Below are 19,029 nucleotides of genomic sequence, written 5' to 3'. Positions count from 1 at the left end.
TGAGCTAGCCGTAACACGTAACCTGATTGGTTGATAGCTTCCCAGCGTTCTTTGCGCGTTTGCGTCCGATGAGTGGACGCAAATGGGTTTTAACCCCTCTGATTGGCTGAAGCTGTTTTGGGGGCTCGACCTGCAAAAACCATGGATGCCATCCCGTGTTACCAGGGCCTTTTCCGCGAGCGATGTATCGTCAAGCGGAAAGGTCCTGGTGGACGAGGATGATTTGTAGCCGAGGTCTAATCTCCAAGCAGATCTACACGGTGCACCGAAAACTATTTGCTAGCCAGAGAAGCTCCAGTCAGCCGGGTAAGCTCTAGTCCGCACCGGCTCAGTACCCGGCTGACTGGAGCTTCTCTGGCTAGCATATACGATTTTCGGTGCACCGTGTAGATCTGCTTGGAGATTAGCCGAGGTCTACATGAAAATAACTCGGTAAACTTCACCCCTCCCTCCCACAGGGTCGCCGGCAGGATCTGTAACAATGTTCTCTGGTTGGAACTTAATGGGAATTCCGTGTTCCGGTTTTACAGGGTTCTCATGACCTTGATGTTGACTTCACATATCACGTTATATACTCTATAGACAACTGCATAACGTGTCGAGAAATCCTCCGACACAATCCAAGACGATCTGAGGAATATATATATGTTTGAAAACTACTTGTGCCATGAAAGTCTCCAAGCAGACCCAACGGTTGCAAAGACCGTATCCAACTGGCAGAAAGAGTCTGACAACGTCTCTGGCTAGCTTGTACAATTTTGGCACCGTGGAGATCTGCTTGGAGATCAGAAAGACACCCCGGCGTTGAAAATGAATGTGAACCTGAACCACACAACACCGCGTAAGTGGGCCAAACACATGTGGTTGTGTGTGTTACAGTCATTTGTCATGTTTATCAGTGTAAAACCCGTTGGGGCTTACGTTAAAACTCCCTGATGTCCTAATAACAACTGTATCTTGTATAGATAAGATATTGCAATGACTTTTACAATGAAAGATGCCGTTTGGACACTCTCTTAGCAGTACTGCTAGTTTTACTGTATCTGTTAGAAAGAAGGAAAAAACTAAGCGTCTTATAAATAAATGAACATTTTTTTTCGCTCTGTGCCTTGACCCCTTAAGAGACCTTGAAGACACCGACTAGACACATTCTCGTCACGTTTACTTTCGTTCCGTCTTCTAACCAGACTTCTAAGAAAAAAGACTTTTAAGATGCTTTCAAATCTTCAAAACGTTTCGGGTACAGTTAGGGGTGGGGCGGTGAAATGATATCACAAGGACTCATACTGTGTGTCTGGCTCCTATTCCTATTTATTCCGTATCAAGGCATACCCAGCGGACCTCGCTGTCTCGCCCTCCGTCGGCCCGGATTGACCGCACCGCCGCTTGAAGTGTGTGCCCACTGCGGTCAATGCCTGGGTGGGGCGGGCGTCACTTTGAAGCATGACAGCTATAAAATCAATCGCACGAATTATTGGAAATGTAATGCCCTGTGACTCTGGGACTGCCCTGCTTTCTGACAGTCGGTCCTCCATACGTTTGAAGTATCGTTTTTTGTTTCTACTAGACAACATGCTAGACGGCGACCGCAGAGTACCATACGGCGACCAAAATTCAAGTCAAAGTCAAGTCAAGTCAAAGCCTTTATTTTACTTCGAATGCTTGTTCGGCCATAATATGGCCGCTTTTCGACAAGGTCGAAGTGAAACGGAGGGGCAGGGGTCACGGTACAAAAATAAACTTAACGTAAACTTAACGTAACCGATATCAATACAATCATGGAAAATACATCGAAATAAATAGTTGAATAAATAATTAGATAAATAAATACATGAATACATCATAGTACATAATTAAGTCATTAATCCGTTATCCAGTCCATATTTGCACTCAAGGGCTAATTATGTATGATCCAATAGGTATTTGAAGACATGGATGGACGAAGCCGCCCTAATGTGTGGTTGTGTTTTATTCCATGCAACTGAGCCAGAGTAGGCCAGACTTCTCCTATATGCTATATAAAATTGGATTTGGGTGACTCGTGATGTCATAGTTGTAGTATGTATCGTGTGGCTCAATCGGTAGGGTGTTTCGCCCAGAACCGAGACGTCCCGGGTTCGAAACCACTACTATGCCCCGATGTTGTGCCCTTGGGAAAGGCACTTTATACGACTTTCCTCACTCCACCCAGGTGTGAATGGGTACCTGATCATGACTTCGGTTGGGGAAGGTCGTATTGAGGTCACCTGCTGGCGCCGAATGGCAGCCGCCCAGACCCTTGCGACAGTTCCACAAAGTACAAGTGTGGAGCAAAAATGTATCTGTTGTGTATTACTAAGTATGTGATTGTAAACCCTGCAGCAATTCAGCACTGGCTGTCATTGCACGGGTAATTTCTGACCAATAAACCATTATTATCATTTATCATTATTATCATTATTATTATATGTATGCTGCAAGATGTAAAAGCATGACTTAAAAGACAACAAAACACACAAAACGTAAAAGAAAGATCTTCCCTCCCAACATTTTGCTTGGTTAGTGGAATTTCCGTTTCAACTGCGGTATCCCAACTGGCCATCAACGGTCTCCAAGCAGATGTTGAGAGAGGGGATTGCCATGTCTTCATTCGCCTTTTTCCCGCCAGCTTCTTCCTTAAGTGGCTTTGAGAACAGTAGAAAGACATGGTTCGGATGTCCGTCATCAGTATCTACGTTAGGATTCGCGTGATGAGCCATACATTGCAGCTGCAACCGATGAGTACAGTCTCCGCATAGGACTCGACGACGTGCCGCTTGCTAGAACACTACCAAAAATGGTTTTTCTTCTTTTTCTTCTTACTTCTTATACACAGAAAAAAATCCTTAAAATAAGATAGCTTTCTGTGTTTAAGAAAAGCATTTTGTCCACAAGTTAAGATTTTTTTCTTTAAGTAATTTTTTCTTACAACTTTTTTTCAAGAAAAAGATTCTAATATTTTCTTTCACATTCATAAGAACAAAGACTGTTCTAAGTCACATATGAATCTGCTGATACAAAAGTGGATGGTTGTGTTCTCACGCATATCCTATCATGCACATGGTCACAACGCGCCTTCAATTCCAGGGGCCACGCCAACATTTAACTTGAACGCCTTCCAAACAGTCCCTATGGCCTGCTGTAGCCGGGCACTGACTGACAACATGTACCCAGGCGAGCTATTCACATCGCTTTGACCGCGAGGATTGGCAACTATTCAAACCAAACAAGTATCATATAAATGTATGTTTTATCCTTTGTAATCGTATGCTTTGATCTTTAAGATGTAGATTATTGGCTTCGTTTAAAGACATGAAAATCTTAACAGATGTTATTTGACATGGCGATGGAGTCGAATCCAATTGCAAGAAAAAAAATAGATATAAGTATTTGTGCTACATATACTTCAGGTTTGCTATGTAAGTTTAGCGATTACGGGGTCTTTTTATAAATATGAATTGGTAATGAATTTTTATTTTTATTTGAGTTGAATGTGTGATAGTTGTGTGCCGATTTGTTGAAAACAGAGACAACGCTAGCGACCCCCAAAACACCCCTCCAAATGAAATGGTATGGCTAGCTACCCTGCGACGTCACAAAATCAATATCGCGGCCACCCCACATGCCAACGGGTCCAACAAAGGTTTTGCTACGCAAACCTGTGATTTTATGACACTTGTGCTAAAACCACTTGTTCGGTGATTTAGCTATTCCAAAAGCGCCACCATGGATGGATCCGACGAACTGCACGTAATGCATAAAACACATCATGGCAAAAAGACGTGCAACCCGGCCATATAAATCATAAAGATTATATTGAAAAATGAACCTTTGTTTTCAGACGATCATTTTGGGTTTTGAATAAAGACTTTAGCACTTTCATACTTGACCTATCACTTCCAAAACCAAATTCACATCGTATGGTTACGTACTAACAGCAATGCCATTAGTAAGGTAGCCGTATACGCGATAACAACAATATAATGTAAACATCTCATCTATCTATGAACAGGATTTAACAACATGTGTATATATATACACTGTACACTAAAATCCGGGTTTATCATAATAATCTTGTCCCAGTTTTGAAATCTTTCAAACTGATAAGATGTAACTCTTGGAGTGCGATCCATTTTAGACATGATCTTAACCAGACCATCGATATTGTTGCTAAATCTTGATCAGGTATCCAGTCGAATTAGCTAATTTTCATCCACAATCAAATTGTAATACTTTCTGTCTGTTGTCCGTGCACCATAGACAGTCTGGTCCAACAGTCAGGTATCCATCCTATGCATATGGTAACAGGTTCTAAGACGTTTAAGCCATTCCTTTCCACGCGGGGAGCATGTAGTCTTCTACCTTCAAGTGTGCGTCCACGTTGGACCCCTTGACGTACCAGTCACGGTAGAACACAACCTCTCCGCCGGCAAGCCACCCACCCCACCACCCGAACGCTCCTAGCGTCATCACGGTATGATTGCAGGAAGCCAAGATGGCCAGATCTTCCACCGCCGCGCGCCCTTCCGAAAAAAACACGTCGTGTGTCTCCGTTGCTATGTGCGACTTGCACCACTCCATATCGTCGCTGCAGACGATAAAAGTGACGTTTCCGTACTTTTCCCGGTAATAAGACATAGCCTGTGTGAGGTACCAATCCCCTACGACTCGGTTACCCAGTAGGTAGTCGTACCCCTCCGTTAGTCCGCGTCCGCGTCTGCGAACGTGAACACCAACAAACAATCCTGGGACGGACGAGTTTGAAGCGACGCCCCTACCTTGGCTTGCTGCTTGCTTCAAAAACGAGTCAGCCTTAGGTTTAACGCCTTCGTTAAAGGTAAACTGCCTTCTTATGTCGTTCCCGTAGTTCTGAAAATACTTAAAAGACTGGAGCCGACTTGCGCCCAGAGTCCAGTTCTGTTGACCTTGACCTAGCGACTCTAACTCGGGGTGGTAGACTCGTACGTTTTTCTCCTCAAACACCTTAAATCCCGATGAATTCACGGCTTGCTCTAACATGGTTCCATCAAAGTCTAGCTGACCGAAAACCTTCAACAACCTAAAGGAAGGATTGAGCAATAATCCCATATTGTTGCTTTTTGCTACGCCATAAGCGGAAGCGTACTGAAACAATGTAGTTCCCAGTCCACAGTGATCACAAGCGGGTAGGTACAGGTACGGTGTTGGTGAGGACTCTAGCTCTGTCGGCTTCTCTGTCGGCATCGGTGTTTTCTCTTCTCGATTGGGAAGATCTGGAACGGAAGGCGACGATTCGTTTTTCCAATCTTCGGTGGACAGCGGCGACGCTGAGGCCGTCACTTGGCGGTCAAGGACAGGCAGAGACGGGCTCACATCATGACGATCGGTTGTCATCAAATCTGGCCGTGACATTTTGGTCACAGCCCGAAACCTGGACGTCTCCAGGTTTGTCCAAAGCCGGTTGGTAAACAGAATGAACAGGAATGTCAGACATATCGAAATACCCAGGGAAAAGAAGAAGCAGCTACGAGCGTTTACGTGTCCATTCGTGTCGCCCATGTTCGGTTCATATCACTACATAGGTACGGAGGTGGTCATGTGTGAAACGGATGTTGTGTTTGTTTTTACATTCTTACCACAGCAAAGATACTGTAAATGCATTTAAGTTCGCGTGGTTTTTATTTCGCGCTAAGGCGAAAATGGTGTGTTCGCGGTGGTTTTAAGTTTCCGGCAGTGCTATAGTCACATACTGCTACAGTATTGGGCAAAAATGTTCGCGGTGGTCTTAAGTTCGCGGGGAAACGGTCTCCGCGAAAACCGCGAACATAAAACTACCGCGAACATTTCTGCATTTACAGCTACAGTAGTCTGTTTTGAGTTGTGTGTGTGTGATAACTAAATGTGAGATCGGATAATATACTAGTAACATCGTGATTCTTTTATCAACCCCTTAAAAATGTCCAGAAATGCTCACAATTCACATGCATATGATTTATTTTTGTTTGTGTGTGCCTATTGTCATAAACTTCATATTGATTTTACTAAATGTTAGTTTTTTTTCCATTTCCCGCTTATTTTTATCCTGGAGAGCCTGATACCAGTACTTGAAACAAACCATCTTCCTACAGGTGTCCATAAGTAGGCAAAATGGACATAACTTTATGCAGAAAATGTTGTTATTACTTTAGCAAGAGCCAAGACAAGGCCAGACTCTGGTAATGTTCTAATTCGCAGTATTCTAAACTAAATACAAAACTTCCTTGTAATGTAAGCCTTTTAGACCTTTACACAGAAGTTTTAAGTACATGGTTTTAATCTAAAGCAACATAACTGGAGAAACTATGCAGCAATGTACATGTCACATCTTTCAATATCTTCAATCAATACATTCACCAGCCACTTAAACAGCACAAGAAAATCACCCACCTACAAATGAGTACACCTGTATACATAATTTCTTTGCTGTTGAGGCAGTCTTTACATTATCATAGTCTTATAGCACATGAAAAATGTGTTTGAACTTTGAAAGCTCTGTTCACATGTTCATGTCTGAATCAGCACCCTTTATCCAAGAAACACCTAAGGCCTAGGAAAAAAATGTTGCGTTTTCGGTTAAGAAGAAACCTGCTGACCCAGCATTTTTTTTTGTTGGTCGACCGCTGTCAAGAGACTCCCTACCTGCCGACTGTAATCAGAAATGCAACATTAATTTTCCGAGGCTTAATCATCCCCATTATGAGGTGGTAAAACCAGAATATCATTAAGAGCCTCACGTAACTCTGGAGTGGTCGTTCTCCGAGATGGGTAAGTTACAGTTACCACACTCAACGTTTTCTGTGGAACATAATCCACTGTTTTTCAGGTGTTCATGGCTCCATTCCCAGAGGGAGGGTCACCAGACGATGCGGTGTTGTTTCCTGGTGGAGCACCTGTAGTAGCAGAAGCAGCACCTGCCTCTGCACCGTCAGCCTCCCTAACCGGCTGTCTGCAGGTGGGACAGTTCTCGTGTTCCCTCAGCCAGCGCTTGATGCAGGCCTCGTGGAACTCGTGCGAACACTGCAGCGTCTTCACGCGGTTGCCGGTCCTGTAGTTCACGATGCAGATGCTGCAGGTTTTGGCCTCCTCGTTCCGCGCGAAGTTCCGGTACGGGATGGACTCGACCTCTTGCGGAGTGAGCCCACGCGGCGGCTCGTCCAGCGAGGAGATGTACATGTTCCCTGTGGCGGGGAAGTAGTCCAGGATGCTGTGGTCCCGGACGAAACGGATGCTGACCAGTCGACGCCCTTGCCAGAACTCTGGTCCGAACCCGAGGAAGTTTTCGGGTAGAGCTTCCCCAGGGATCCCGCTGCGGTCGGAGCCGTTGCTTGACTCGGACATGGTGTCCTCATCGCGAGTGTTGTTTGGTGAGGACAGGTCTGTGAGCATGTCCATGGCATGCTGCATGCTGTCCTCTTCGTGCCCAGGTTCCACCGGTCCAGGGTGGCGGATACGGAACCGTCCCTGCCGCCACACGGTCCCCTGGGATGCCTGTCGCAGACGAGCCTGGCTCCGGGTGACAGGACCGTCCCGTAGGCTGCTAGGCGGCGGTGGGCTGACAGGGGGCGCTGGTGCACGTTCCACTGGCCGAGGGGGCACGCTCCTTGGCTGGCTTGGTCCACCTTGGGAAAGTAACAGAAGGTTGATACTGAATTATAATTAAGCTTTGAAGTGTTCAAATTTATCTGCTACTTCCAAGACTAAACAATTAACAAGTTTGACTTCTAACTCAAACAAACAAATAATACATGAAGCATAATTCCAACAGATATATCTAATACAAACTAAAACAACTACGGACTACAACTATTCGACATCTCCGAACCAGAACCCACCTCTGTCTGTTGGGCTCCGCGTGGCCCACCTCCTGCGTAGGTTATACCCGCTGTTCCCACGGTCCCGCGTTGGCTGTGGTGTCAGGCTGAGCAGGTCGGAATAGAAGTGATTCGCCCTCCCCACATAGTACGCGCTGAACCTCCCCGTACTGAGCAGAGGGGTGGGGGTCGGACCATTCCCGTTCTGCTGGTTGCCTTGCTCCTGGATGCCATTGTTATTACCCTGCTGTGCAACTTGGGGAGGGGGCTCCCCTGTTGGAATGTTGCTCCCTGCAGTACCCAAGGAGTGAAGGACTTGATCGCTCGTTGCAGACGTATGACTCCTAGTGGTGTCATTATTTACAGGTCCGTTGGACTGAGATGGGGAGCTTGATGTGCCTTCCATCCCAAGCAATCTGCTCGACCTACGGGTGGCAGCTGGTGGGATCCTGCTGTCCCTCCTCCTTTCAATTGTGGCTGCATCAGCTCTGACTCTACTACTTCTTCTTGCACTGCTATTGGCAACATTGCCAGATTGTGCTCCAACACTATTTTGAGCAGCAGACAAAGCTGACCTCTCTTCTGTGGCGGGGGAGTCCGAGTCCCCGTTTATTGCATTTCTGCCTGACCTTTGACTTCTTGGCCGAGAACCTTGAACTCTGACTCCTGATCTTTGATCTCTTGGTTGAAAGCTGCGATCTGTGACTCCTGACCTCTGAGCCCTGGTCCTCATTGGACCTCTGCTCAGGTCAGCAGGTGCTGCGCATGCAGTAGTCCTGGTCACCTGTGACCTGTTGGACTGACCCCTGACCCTTGCAGCCGAGTTTCTTGTACCACCTGACCTGTAGGGATGACCTCTGACTCCTGAACCTGTTTTCTTTGATCTTGTCCTTCTTGGTGCCATGTCCACTCCAGCTGTACCTACAGAGGTATAAGATGGTTACAAGATAAGAAAGGTGATGATAGATATGGTATAATGTAACAATGTTGATAGCCGTGGCGACTGTTGCAGGTTTGCTTGAAGTCTTATCATTATCTAATCTTGGATGTTTTTGACTCTTTTCCTGTATCTATCCTGATCCTCCATAGCTCTGGGTTACGTTAGGTCTTACTGCACACATTCTCATGATCACTAAGTTGATGTGACTAGATCCCCAAATTCTTTTCCAGGGGAGAAATATTTGATGACATTTTCCCACAGGACTGACTCCTTTCTCAGATAAACAAACTTAAAACCCCAAATAGAAATTTTGAGGCATATGGAAAAGACTCACATGATCACTCAAACATGTCAAAATTAGAGAAACTACGGATAGAGCGAATAAGAAGGAATGAGGACACACTACGTTAAGTTGGACTGCCAATGGTATGATGCATGCTACGTGAAAGGTTATGTGAAAGGTTAACTCATTCGTTACCAATGAAAGCAGAAAATCCAGTACTTGTTCTTCCCTGAACAAAAGTGAAAGGACAACTGCTACACAAATTCGAAATTTGTTCATCGAAACCACGAGTAAAGCGTACTCACCTCAAACTAGGGACGTCAAGAAAACCTTCTTTACACAGATGAATTCTTGGTGCTTCGAAGTAGCTTGTTTATGAGTAGCCAAGAAGCCTAAAAAATACGAGGATCATTCATAAAACGTCACAGCTGGGCGCTGACCCTTGGACTTCCCGCCATCTTGTTTGTGTGGACGTTCGCCGCGTCGTGACGTCATGCTCAAAGCAACCACTTTGGAATAGGGGTGTTTTTTCAAAAGTGTTGTTTACTATATGTCAAAAACTAAATATTTTCTTATAATATTTATAAACAGACTCTAGATAATTACATTCGAGTATAGAAATACTATCGCATATTGTGAATGATAGCGATATGTATCATACTACAAAGAAAATAGAAGCAAAAGTGGCATAATCCAATGGTCAATTAATTTCAGCGGCCTCTGGCGGATATTTTACAAACTGCAGGTTATTGTTGGCAAAAAATGGCCGCCTCCCAAACTGGGAGGGCGACGGCCAAAACGTCCCGAAAAAGAACTGCGTCATGGCGCCGTACAGCTGCTAAGAACTTTCTGTCAAACATTCCGCTCGACGGGTCATTTGAAAAAGCCGTTCCTGGTCGAAATGAATCGGTGGCGAGTTTTGGAGGGCAGCAGACTGCCGCCACAGTCCACGCGACTTCTCTAGCGGAGGGGGAGGGGCAACAGGACACCGTAGATGGTCACCGTGATCTGGGCCATGGGCAAGGTTTGTGGTCATCTAGTTCTGTCATCTCTCTGATCAACTGTCATATTCAGAACAATCAAACAACAACGTGACTGCAATAATTTGCGTAAACGCGCGTCAAAGTTTGGAGGGCCCGAGAAATTCAGTTTAATGGATATGTTACACGTGTCATGAGTTGAGATGTATCATATAACGTTATAATGTCCCTGGTCTAACAAAAAGGATTTGGATGAAAGCAAACCACAAGCAACTTAGAATATACCTAATCTTCTACATGGAGCTTTTGCAGGTGGGTATACCGTATATGGAAACAAACTAACTACATATACTGTACAACCATATGCCTTAAATAGCTGATTGAATTAATTATTGATGGTTGTGATCAAATATTAACATGTGTCTTACTGGTCATTGGTGCATTTAAATGTTGCTTTCTGTGAGAAAGATAATTCTGTAAAAGCAGTTACCGCTGGTTTGTTTCCTCCTTTCTTGTATCAATGGTTAATCATACAAACAAATAAACTTGTCTGTCAACAACATTGTTGCGAAATTTGTTCCATGTTTAACATTAATTTACATTACAGATGTACACCAAGGACAGTCTGAGGAATGGGCCCACATTGGAGAAGATGCCTTTGCTGTAGACATCCCCACAAACACTCACGTGCACCAGGAAAACACAAGTCCAAGGACAAGGTAAATATTTTCTTTACTTTATTATACCATAATAAGTGCACTTCAGTCTAGCATTCTAGCTTGTTGTGCTTGTACATGTATACAGTAATGAGGTAATTTCATGGCAAAACTTGTCTTTGAAAACAAGCCATGCTACATTATAATTGCTTATATTCTGAATCTGAATCTGAATCCTTGGCCTATGTTAAACACATGTACAGCTGTATACCAGTTTCACAGGCACGTGGCAGCATCTGGATACATCACTTGTCTCACCTAAACCATTCACATCCTACTCTAACTGATGTTTGAAGCTATCTGATGAAGAGAACTTTACCATATTTATGGACAGCATGTTCTATTCGTGGACATTTTGTTTGCAAAAGTTTTAGACACATTTCTGGGTTAAGAAAACACATGTTTGTTGTCATGACTCTTTCTTGTTCTTTTCTTGAGCTGGCTGCTTGCCGGTTGGCTGGACTACAGACTTGTTTGTCATATTGTACATCATGTACAGCCTGGACATCTTTCTTCTGTCTTCAAGCTGCTCCCACTGTAAATCTCTTTTCATTTCGGTGATGCTAGCACCGCTATTATACTTCATGCAGAATCTGGCTGCTTGGTTCTGTACTCTTACCTATTAAACTGCTTTACTTTTTTCTGTGTAATGATAATAATCAAACATCCATATGCATATACATGTACTTTCCACTTTCTTTTCTTTTCTTTTAACTTTTTTTCATTAATTAAAGTTTCATTTCCAGGTCAGGTTTTCATCACTGTCATTTGTATCAAATCTACGCTGTCATTCTGCAGATATCATTCTCAGATTCAGAATACAGTATAAACAAGCTATCTATCTGGAGGCATGATGCTTGCTTATACCTTTGTAGACAAGCTGTGGTTTAACAATACCAGAATCAATCAATGTTACTGATCAGGTTGCATGCTCGTTATTTCCAGAGCCAATACGTACAGCCCTGGACAACCGGCTGAAGGTCACACCTCTCCGCGACGTGGACTAGTCCGGCAGAACTCCCTCAGCAGTCCGCGGGACACGCCTCCCCGAGACAAGAAGGTCAGACTTCATCGTAGCATGTCCACGTCAGAGTCGGCGGAGATCGTCCAGCCACAGAAGGTCCACTTTTTGAGGTCTATGAGGGAGAGGGGCTTCCGCAAGGGAAGGTAGGAAAACATTTGAGGACACTCAAATCCTTTATATGTAAAATCTGTATCTGTATATATATAGCCAGTATAACCGCCATTCGGCGTAACACCAGCTTCGCAGGCACGCGGCTCAGCAGCAGCTGGTTATATTATGCCGAACGACCTGTCCCGTCAAAAATGCACCTAACAGCAGTTTGTTGTTTAAATGTCTGGGGGAGACCATGGTCACAAGAAATGCCTGTTATTAAATCATACCAAATGAATAAATATATCAAGCATACCAAGGAGCTCCAGACATTGTGTGTGACAAAGATCCTTGATGCTTACAAAATGTGTACCCAAGGACATTATTCCTATATAATGTCCTTGGTGTACCATAAGGCAGTTGTAACAGTTTCTTTAGTCTTTTTCTTAACTAACTGTCACATGTCCTTTCCAGACTGGTGCTGGTGTCAGGCCATAAGGTGCCGTATGCAGTGATGTCCTTGATACCATACAGTCGTATCAGCCAGCATGGATATGTCAGGTGAGTGCTATCCTTACTCACAACTCTAGTAAGAATTACGTCAATATGTTCTTTCCATTCTTTATTTGTTAATGTTTCTTCTTTTAGTAACCAGTTGGAGAGAATGGCGGATGTACAGTAATGGTGCCGGGATACAGAATACACTTATTTGACTTGAGAGTCCTGAGTTGAAAATAACAAGGGCTCAGTGTACCTTGTCCTGGCTTCCAGAATCCAGACCATGTTTCCAGTGTTAACACTGCCTAAAAAGGCAGCACTAGCAGCAGGGAGGTTAAGCTTCTCAGTACATGACTTAGCCAAGAACTTCAAACATTCACATGTGTGTGTATTTATAACTGGCTAGGCCTTAGAAAGAAATTGTGTTTCCAATTACCTGACCGACTCGAGCAAAAACTTGCTAACCCTAGCCTTTGTTCGGGGTCGATTGTGGGTAAGGGACATGAAATTTTTCATCTGACATCCGAGTGATGAAAACGTTTGAAATACCATAATGTCCTGATGCATTTCAGTTTTAGATTGTCAAATAGTATCACTTCAGCCGAAATCTTGAAAAGAAGAAGAGAGTCTGACCCTAATCTTTTCAGGACTGTAGTCAGAAACACAACATTAACTTTCCCAGGCCTTAGGGATGAAGTAACACCACAGTGTTCTCAGCCTAACGTTATACACTGTGTTTTGTGTTGTGTTTCAGCGCGCCGGAGGGTCGGAGACAGCGCCACCCCTCGGGAAATCGTCCCCTATCCTTCATGACGGACACCAGCGTCATGGCGCAGCTGGAGGGGGTCGAGCTGGGGGATGATGGGAAGGTATCGGAGACTGTTCCATATTGTGACACATTTAGATTTGTATTTTATGGAGGACTGTGGTAATGATGTTTGGAAAAGTGGAAGATGGAGTCAATTTTTTTGTAGGGTATAGTAGTTGTATATAATTGAATTAGGTTCTAAGAAATCATATTGGAGAGGCGGTTTGTGAGGAATTTGAATGTGAATATACTAATTGGTCGTTCATTGATGTCATGGATATGGCCAATAAGGGATGCTTCGCTGTAAGCTGGTTACCCTAAAGAATAACATACAAGAGAGGACAGCATAAGGCCACACGAATTTAATTTCTTGGTTAACAGACCTTTTTTTTTAAATTTTAGCCAAAAAAATCATGAATACAGAAGGCTGGGGTGAAAACTTGCACCTGACCCTGTTCACCCCCAGAAATTGTGTGCACCAAAGTACAAACTTTCCTCTGAGACTCTGTTTTTCCTGCTGATTTTCCAATGTATCATTTTTTCCGTTAACCAAGAAATTGAAATGGTGTGGCCTTAAGTCAACAATGCTGTGTTGTATGATACAATATTGATCAACTAAAGAAATAATTTTGATATTGGACTTAACAATGTTTGCAAGACAAAACATGGCTACTTGGTGTAATAATTGAAGAAAAGATGTGATTCAAAAGTACGTTTAGTAAGTTTTATGGTGGATGAATTTTTGTATATCTAAACGTTGTCAGTTGAAAGGTTCGAGTGATGATGTTCCTCTATCAGTCCATGTGTGTTTTCCAGACGGTATCCTACGCACACTTCCTGGTCCCCACCCGCTCTATGGAGAAGAGGAAGTCCCTGGATGGACTGGGTCCGCCCGCAGCGACCCAATCACAGACGTACCTGCGGACAGTATCCTACGACCCCGCGCATCTGCTACGAGTCCAAGGTATATAAAAACAATCACTGCAGTCTCGCAATGAATGATGCACAGGCTTTTAGCTAGGATTTATAGACAAGGGGTCCAAAAATTGGGGTGGGGGGGTGCTGTGATGCGGGGGTTAGGTGTGTTCTAGTCTTATCATACTTTTAGCGGACCATTTTAAGCACTAAAAACTGCTTGTTCGCTCTCTGTCTCCCAATGGGCTCTATGGATTAACAATTTCATGGTAGCTTTGCATGTCAATCAGTTTTCAGGTTGCCCCAGTGTGTGGTAGGACTAAAAAAAGCATCAGTGACACAGTAACACAGTAACATGTGTCTGTAGTTACCAGGGAAACAGGGGGTCCTCTGTGCGTCCAACTGAAAAAGAGGGCGTCCAATTTCCTTGTTATTTTAGTATCATGCGTCCAATTGACGAATGGACGCATGCCTAGCTAAAAGCTTGGGGATGCACTAGGCTACTGGAAGCTTCAAATAGCTACTGGAAGCTTCAAATGAGAAAGGAAATGCACATGTATGTGCACTCTACAATATATGTGAGATTTCATAGTCTTGGCTATTGGATGGCAGCATATGTTTGTTACACTTCTCTTCCAGCAGTCACCTAGAATGGCCCTTTTTAATTTTCAACAGAAAGTAATTTTTTTCCTGACAGATGTTGTAATCCTTGTGTTTTCCCAGCATCATCAGAAGAGCCAACAGTTCCCTTATTGCCCAAGTATGACCCATATCTGCTAGACGACCCAGAATGGAGGTCTGGCAAACACAGAACTGTGCTCAACCTGCCCTGCTATATGGTAACATGGAAATCTTCTGTACTTAGGCCACACCATTTTCATTTCTTGGTTAACAGAATTTTTTAAGATAAATGCTAGATTGGAAAATCAACAGGAAAACAGAATCTCAGAGGAAAGTTTGTATTGGTGCACACAATTTCAGGGAGTGAACGGGGTTAAGTACAAGTTTTCACCACAGCCTTCCGTTTTCATGATTTTTTTGTGTGCTGAAATTAAAAAAAAAAGAATCAGTTAACCAAGAATTTAAATTGGTGTGGCCTTATGGAAGGAAGTTTAATCTTTGTTGAACTTTCACACCGATGGCTATGATTCAGAGTATGTTTGTTTCTATTGTATCTTTGTACATGCTTTGGTTTTATGTTGATGAAACTTAGACATCAATAAAATACACAAAAAGATACACAAGGTAAAAGTTACTCAAGCAATCAGATAGATATTGTAAACGTTTACAACATCTTTCCAGTAACTGTTATCTTGTGTATGATTTGTTATTGTTGTTGTTTGTCTCACAGACCACGATAATTGACTATGCCAAACCGTCTGAGCTGAAGAAGGATTTGAACGAGATGTTCAAAGAGAGGTTTCCTCACATTCAACTCACACTCAGTAAGCTGAGGAGGTACGGACAAACATAGGTCTCAGATCTGACAGTGTGATGTAGATTTTGTGACTTACTGTAAATGCAGAAATGTTCGCGGTGGTTTTATGTTTCGCAGTGAACTTTCAGCGCAAACTTAAAACCACTGCGAAACTTTTTGCCCAGCTATGACTGTACTGTAGCACTACTATTGTTTCAAATGCAAACTTAAAACCACCGCGAACACTCCATTTTCTCCCTACCGCAAAATAAGACCATGCAAACTTAACGGTAAACAAATATTACAACGATAATGGAAAATGTAATTTTTGTAGAATCTTTCAGTCAATGAGAATTGAACCTGGTGAGGGTCATGCTGACATTTACAGTATTCATTGCAAAACTGCTTTGATGCAGTGAAAATGCTTTCCATAATGTTGTTGGAAAAGGAATTTATAAAAATAACATCAAGACGTGATACAATGTAGATTTCAACATCGCTGAATTCTGTTGATTGATATTTTTCTATTTTGCTGAAAAGCAACTTAGTAGTATAGACAAAGTCTGAAGTGAATTTGTTCATTTTTATTTTCTTCCCCGGTTTCAGCTTGAAAAGAGAAATGAAGAAGATAGCAGTGGATGATGTGAGTACTTGAGACACAGATTTAAGATAACATGAAAAATGAATCCATAGTACTAAAATGAACTTTTTGCAAATGTTTGAATGCCTTTACATCAATATTTATTATCAAGTATAATGAGTTAATGGTTTTCATTTCTTTTCAGTGCCGAATGGAGGAAGTGACCGTTGCTCAGGCATATGTGTACTTTGAGAAGTTAGTCTTACAGGTAATCCCAAGTCCATGATCGTGATTTCCTGAAACTATATATTAATGCCATGTAACATCATACAAAGTCACAATGTACACTGTTATAAAAACCACTTCTAGTTTTTCAATCACTCATTACTTATACTGTTATAGTTATTCAAGATGATACCAAAGTGAACGGGATCCTTTGCCAGTAGATAGGGTCAGACTCAGTGATGTTACCTTATGTTAACTGACACTGTCACTTATCTTTGCAGGGAAAGATTAACAAGCAGAACAGGAAATACTGTGCAGGTAGGTCATTTCTATGTATGTCATATGTGGTCATTATGCTACTTTAATATGAATCTCACAATGCTTAGAATAGAGTCAGCCAAACCTAAGAGACAATTTCCAATACCATTGTACACTATTACATGTATACAACTTTAATCGCTTAATTTAGGTCAGAGAATTTAAGGCAATTGTACTTGTAGGATGCTTTAGACAGTACAATGTCTTTGCAGGGTGTGGATTATTGATATAAAATGCATGCATACTTCAAAAGGTGAAATATGAACTAAACATTGTTGTCTGATAGGTGCTTGTTTGCTGCTGGCAGCAAAGCTGAACGACACTAAAAAGGCACAACTGGGGAAGTTACTAGAGGTAAGAACTCTGACTATCCTGCATTTTACATCCGACTATCATTTTTGTGTATGTTGACCTTGCACTGTGAGGGTTTGTATCATTTTACAAATGAAGATCACATATAGCATGTTGATATGACTTGTATGTCTTTGCTATCTTGTTTACCATATGGGCATCATTCCATCATGATTCAGACCTTGTACCTTGTACCCAGAGGAAGCTTGAGACTCACTTGAGAGTTAAGACACACTGTTTTTCTGTTGTTCGTGCAGGAAATCGAGGACACATTCCGACTGAACAGGAAGGACCTGATAGCGTTTGAGTTCCCTGTGCTGGTAGCCCTGGAGTTCTCGCTACACGTACCTGACACAGAGGTGTACCCACATTACAGAAGACTGTCATACCTCTCCTGACCATACATACAGTCCTGTACAGTACCCACATTACAGGAGACCTCTCCTGACCATACATACAGTCCTGTACAGTACCCACATTACAGGAGACCTCTCCTGACCATACATACAGTCCTGTACCGTACCCACATTACAGGAGACCTCTCCTGACCATACATACAGTCCTGTACAGTACTCACATTACAGGAGACCTCTCCTGACCATACATACAGTCCTGTACAGTACTCACATTACAGGAGACCTCTCCTGACCATACATACAGTCCTGTACAGTACCCACATTACAGGAGACCTGTCCTGACCATACATACAGTCCTGTACAGTACCCACATTACAGGAGACCTCTCCTGACCATACATACAGTCCTGTACAGTACCCACATTACAGGAGACCTCTCCTGACCATACATACAGTCCTGTACAGTATCCACATTACAGGAGACCTCTCCTGACCATACATACAGTCCTGTACAGTACCCACATTACAGGAGACCTCTCCTGACCATACATACAGTCCTGTACAGTACTCACATTGCAGGAGACCTCTCTTTATCATACATACAGTCCTGTACCGTACCCACATTACAGGAGACCTCTCCTGACCATACATACAGTCCTGTACAGTACCCACATTACAGGAGACCTCTCCTGACCATACATACAGTCCTGTACAGTACTCGCATTACAGGAGACCTCTCCTGACCATACATATAGTCCTGTACAGTAGTCACAAGGCTCTGCATAGAAAATTGAACTCACCTATCCGTACATAACTCTGGATATTCTGAAACTAGATATGATAAATTATCCTTTAACCACAACTCAAAAGAATACTTCACTTGTAAATATGTTCTGTTCTGTTTTTGTAGATGATAGTTATGATGATAATTACCAGATGTTCTATTGTTATGGTGTTGCCTTAGCTTTGAGACATTTCTGATTTCAGAAAAATAACCCTTAGTGGCTAGGCAAGTAGGTATGAGCAAGGAGGTTTTATAAAGCCTCCTTGGTATGAGCCACATCATCTGAAATGATAAGGACTAGTCCATTCAAGGAATTCAGGGGGCGGTCAGGACGGTTTTTAGTCCTCTACTCTTCAACTTTAGTAATTTATGATGATATCATATTGATAACTTCAATGTTGTATCAGAACTGTATAGTTACAGAACGTAATCTTGTACATCAGAGATAAACATATTATGTAATTACTTTCTATATCTGATGTAAAATACAACAAAGCATTCTCATGTAGAATATGTGATTAAACACGGAAAGTACCCACATTACAGGAGACCTCTCCTGACCATACATACAGTCCTGTACAGTACTCACATTACAGGAGACCTCTCCTGACCATACATACAGTTCTGTACAGTACTCACGTTACAGGAGACCTCTCCTGACCATACATACAGTCCTGTACAGTACCGTTACAGAGATATACATATTATGTAATTACTTTCTATATCTGATGTAAAATACAACAAAGCATTCTCATGTAGAATATGTGATTAAACACGGAAAGATTATACTTGAAACTTGTCTGTAGTCTTTGTAGTCTTTTAAATGGGGTGTGACAACGGGCTGATAATATTTCAAATGTTACAGGAATTTAACTTCTGCCTTAAGACACGAACACAT

At 42.8% G+C, this 19,029-nt stretch overlaps 3 protein-coding genes and 1 long non-coding RNA gene across 4 annotated transcripts; 1 reads left to right on the top strand and 3 right to left on the bottom strand.

Moving 5' to 3' along the window:
• Positions 1-4,154: 4,154 nt before the first annotated feature.
• On the bottom strand, positions 4,155-5,568 carry LOC136436891 (galactoside alpha-(1,2)-fucosyltransferase 2-like). Its single transcript, XM_066431281.1, has one exon. It carries the CDS (start codon positions 5,554-5,556, stop codon positions 4,339-4,341), a length of 1,218 nt encoding a protein of 405 aa, XP_066287378.1. The 5' UTR covers positions 5,557-5,568; the 3' UTR covers positions 4,155-4,338.
• A 405-nt stretch (positions 5,569-5,973) lies between these two features.
• LOC136436888 (E3 ubiquitin-protein ligase RLIM-like) lies at positions 5,974-9,572 on the bottom strand. The gene is made up of 3 exons (XM_066431279.1): positions 9,376-9,572; positions 7,869-8,768; positions 5,974-7,655 (listed from the first exon to the last, which is right to left on the bottom strand). The coding sequence occupies exons 2-3, from the start codon at positions 8,749-8,751 to the stop codon at positions 6,856-6,858; spliced, it is 1,683 nt and encodes a 560-aa protein (XP_066287376.1). The 5' UTR covers positions 8,752-8,768; positions 9,376-9,572; the 3' UTR covers positions 5,974-6,855.
• Positions 9,573-9,803: 231 nt separating this feature from the next.
• LOC136436889 (CDK5 and ABL1 enzyme substrate 1-like) lies at positions 9,804-17,930 on the top strand. Its single transcript, XM_066431280.1, has 13 exons — positions 9,804-10,094; positions 10,658-10,769; positions 11,712-11,933; positions 12,355-12,441; positions 13,133-13,247; positions 13,985-14,150; positions 14,825-14,940; positions 15,453-15,559; positions 16,125-16,161; positions 16,304-16,366; positions 16,605-16,641; positions 16,928-16,995; positions 17,250-17,930. Exons 1-13 carry the CDS (start codon positions 9,833-9,835, stop codon positions 17,388-17,390), a joined length of 1,533 nt encoding a protein of 510 aa, XP_066287377.1. The 5' UTR covers positions 9,804-9,832; the 3' UTR covers positions 17,391-17,930.
• On the bottom strand, positions 17,851-18,742 carry LOC136436890 (uncharacterized). Its single transcript, XR_010756104.1, has 3 exons — positions 18,683-18,742; positions 17,982-18,081; positions 17,851-17,931 (listed from the first exon to the last, which is right to left on the bottom strand). It is a non-coding gene; the product is annotated as an uncharacterized lncRNA (long non-coding RNA).
• Positions 18,743-19,029: the final 287 nt, after the last annotated feature.

The sequence above is a fragment of the Branchiostoma lanceolatum genome, chromosome 6, assembly GCF_035083965.1.
Source record: "Branchiostoma lanceolatum isolate klBraLanc5 chromosome 6, klBraLanc5.hap2, whole genome shotgun sequence".
In the NCBI taxonomy this organism is placed as follows: Eukaryota; Metazoa; Chordata; class Leptocardii; order Amphioxiformes; family Branchiostomatidae; genus Branchiostoma; species Branchiostoma lanceolatum.
The sequence above is the reverse complement of the archived record's forward strand: the minus strand, read 5'-3'. Positions and strand labels throughout refer to the sequence as shown.

Bases quoted from the DNA above. Each gene is read 5' to 3' on its own strand.
- LOC136436888 (XM_066431279.1), bottom strand. From the start codon at position 8,751: ATGGCACCAAGAAGGACAAGATCAAAGAAAACAGGTTCAGGAGTCAGA. The intron at 7,656-7,868 runs GTGGGTTCTGGT...TACTTTCCCAAG, and splicing joins GCGGAGCCCAACAGACAGAG to GTGGACCAAGCCAGCCAAGG.
- LOC136436891 (XM_066431281.1), bottom strand. From the start codon at position 5,556: ATGGGCGACACGAATGGACACGTAAACGCTCGTAGCTGCTTCTTCTTT.
- LOC136436889 (XM_066431280.1), top strand. From the start codon at position 9,833: ATGGCCGCCTCCCAAACTGGGAGGGCGACGGCCAAAACGTCCCGAAAA. The intron at 10,095-10,657 runs GTTTGTGGTCAT...TTTACATTACAG, and splicing joins TGATCTGGGCCATGGGCAAG to ATGTACACCAAGGACAGTCT. The intron at 12,442-13,132 runs GTGAGTGCTATC...GTTGTGTTTCAG, and splicing joins AGCCAGCATGGATATGTCAG to CGCGCCGGAGGGTCGGAGAC.